The sequence below is a fragment of the Stegodyphus dumicola genome, chromosome 10 (genome assembly GCF_044657685.1).
Source record: "Stegodyphus dumicola isolate Sdum_Otavi_A_Nest chromosome 10, ASM4465768v1".
Lineage (NCBI taxonomy): Eukaryota > Metazoa > Arthropoda > Arachnida > Araneae > Eresidae > Stegodyphus > Stegodyphus dumicola.
In genome coordinates, this window is record NC_140777.1 from 36132849 (window position 1) to 36134520 (window position 1672).

At 33.3% G+C, this 1672-nt stretch overlaps 1 protein-coding gene across 1 annotated transcript; it reads right to left on the bottom strand.

The window, feature by feature from the left end:
* Positions 1 to 292: 292 nt before the first annotated feature.
* LOC118182019 (zinc finger BED domain-containing protein 5-like) lies at positions 293 to 1367 on the bottom strand. The gene is made up of 2 exons (XM_035351282.2): positions 1298 to 1367; positions 293 to 1227 (listed from the first exon to the last, which is right to left on the bottom strand). The coding sequence occupies exons 1-2, from the start codon at positions 1365 to 1367 to the stop codon at positions 293 to 295; spliced, it is 1005 nt and encodes a 334-aa protein (XP_035207173.2).
* Between the last annotated feature and the right edge of the window lie 305 nt (positions 1368 to 1672).

Here is a 1672-nt window from a genome sequence, read left to right on the forward strand (position 1 = left end):
TGGAGCAGAAAATAGGTAAAAGATAAAAGTATATAAAGAATGAATTCAAATCTTCAGCACTGTCCCATCAAAGGTCTTGCTTAAAGCCAAAAATGAATTTCATGATAAACTGAAACGCGTACTGAAACCTACAGTTATATGTTACATCTAACATTATGCTATCTACTTTTCGTTATTTAAGCTTAGTTAAATAATTTTTTTTTAATTATAAAGAAATAAAATTAATCAAAACAGTCAAACATAGAACGGAAATGGATCCCTCACCTACTTGTAACTTGATATCAGTTTGTCGTCAGGAAGAAAGTACTTTTTTAAAATTCTTTGCTAGCATTGCTAAATGATTTTCAATGGGTACAAAAACAACTTTTACATGCTGTTCTTCAGCCTTGTAAGTTTTAATACAATCATTCAAATTTGCAAACATTGTTAAGTTTTCTTGCTTTAAATTTCTGCTCCACAATTCCAATTTCCTACAAAAAGCATTAACTTTATCACTCGTATCCAATACATGTGTATTTGCTCCTTGCAGTTGAAGATTCAAGTTATTTAATTTCTCGAATATGTCGACAATGTAGCTCAATTTCAACACAAATAAACTATCGCGAAAATTCTCAGCTTCCGGTCTGTTTTCTCCTTCTAGAAAAGCAGCGATTTCTTCTCCTAATTCATAAACACGTTGCAAAAATTTCCCTCGTGATAACCTTCTTGCCTCGCAATAAAATAGTAACGCTGAAAGTACTGCACCCATGTCTTTAGAAAGTGCGGAAAAAATTCTTGATTTCAGGGGTCTCATTTTTATATAATTTACTACGGTTACAACCGTAGTTAACACAATATTCAAACCAGGACTCATTTCTTTGAAAGCCAAAGCTTCTCTGTAGATCATGCAATGTGTCCAGACGCACTGTGGCGATTTTTGTTTCACAAGTGCTTGAATACTTTGGAATCTTCTGGACATAGAACGAGCACCATCGGTGCATATTACGACGAAATTTTTCCATTCTATGTTTGCCTCGTTCATAAAATCATTTAAGATAGCAAATAATGTTGTTGCTTTGAGTTCTATTGGTTTGCAGAAACGTAATTCTTCAACTACTGGCAAATCATCACAGAATCTAACGTAGGCAATGAAATGAGCATCTTTATTACTATCTGTTGCCTCATCGAGTTGTATTGAAAACAATTTGTCACGTAACGTCAACAAAAGCTGACACTCTACATCTTCAGCTATATCAGCAATTCTACGGCAACAGTATCATTTGAAAGAGATATAGACTGCAATTGTTTACAAAATTACCTCCAAACATAATTTCTACAATCTCAATTGCGGCTGGCAAAATAAGCTCTTCACCAATGGTGTGAGGCATTTTACATCTGGCTATTTTATATGAAACTTTGTAAGAGGCAATTAAAGCTTTTTCATTCACAGACAAAGTTTTTTAAACAATGATTTTTGCTGATTTTAATTTTAATTCGAAGAATTCTCTAGGTTTGTTTACGTACTCACTATGAAGCGTTTCCAAATGCCGTTTAAGTTTATTAGGTTTCATGCTGTCTGCCGCCAACATTTTTGAGCAAATGATACACAGGGGCCTTTCTTCTTCATTTACTTCAGTACTAGTGAATCCAAAATTTAAGTATTTTTGAGAATATTTTCTTGATTTTATTTTCG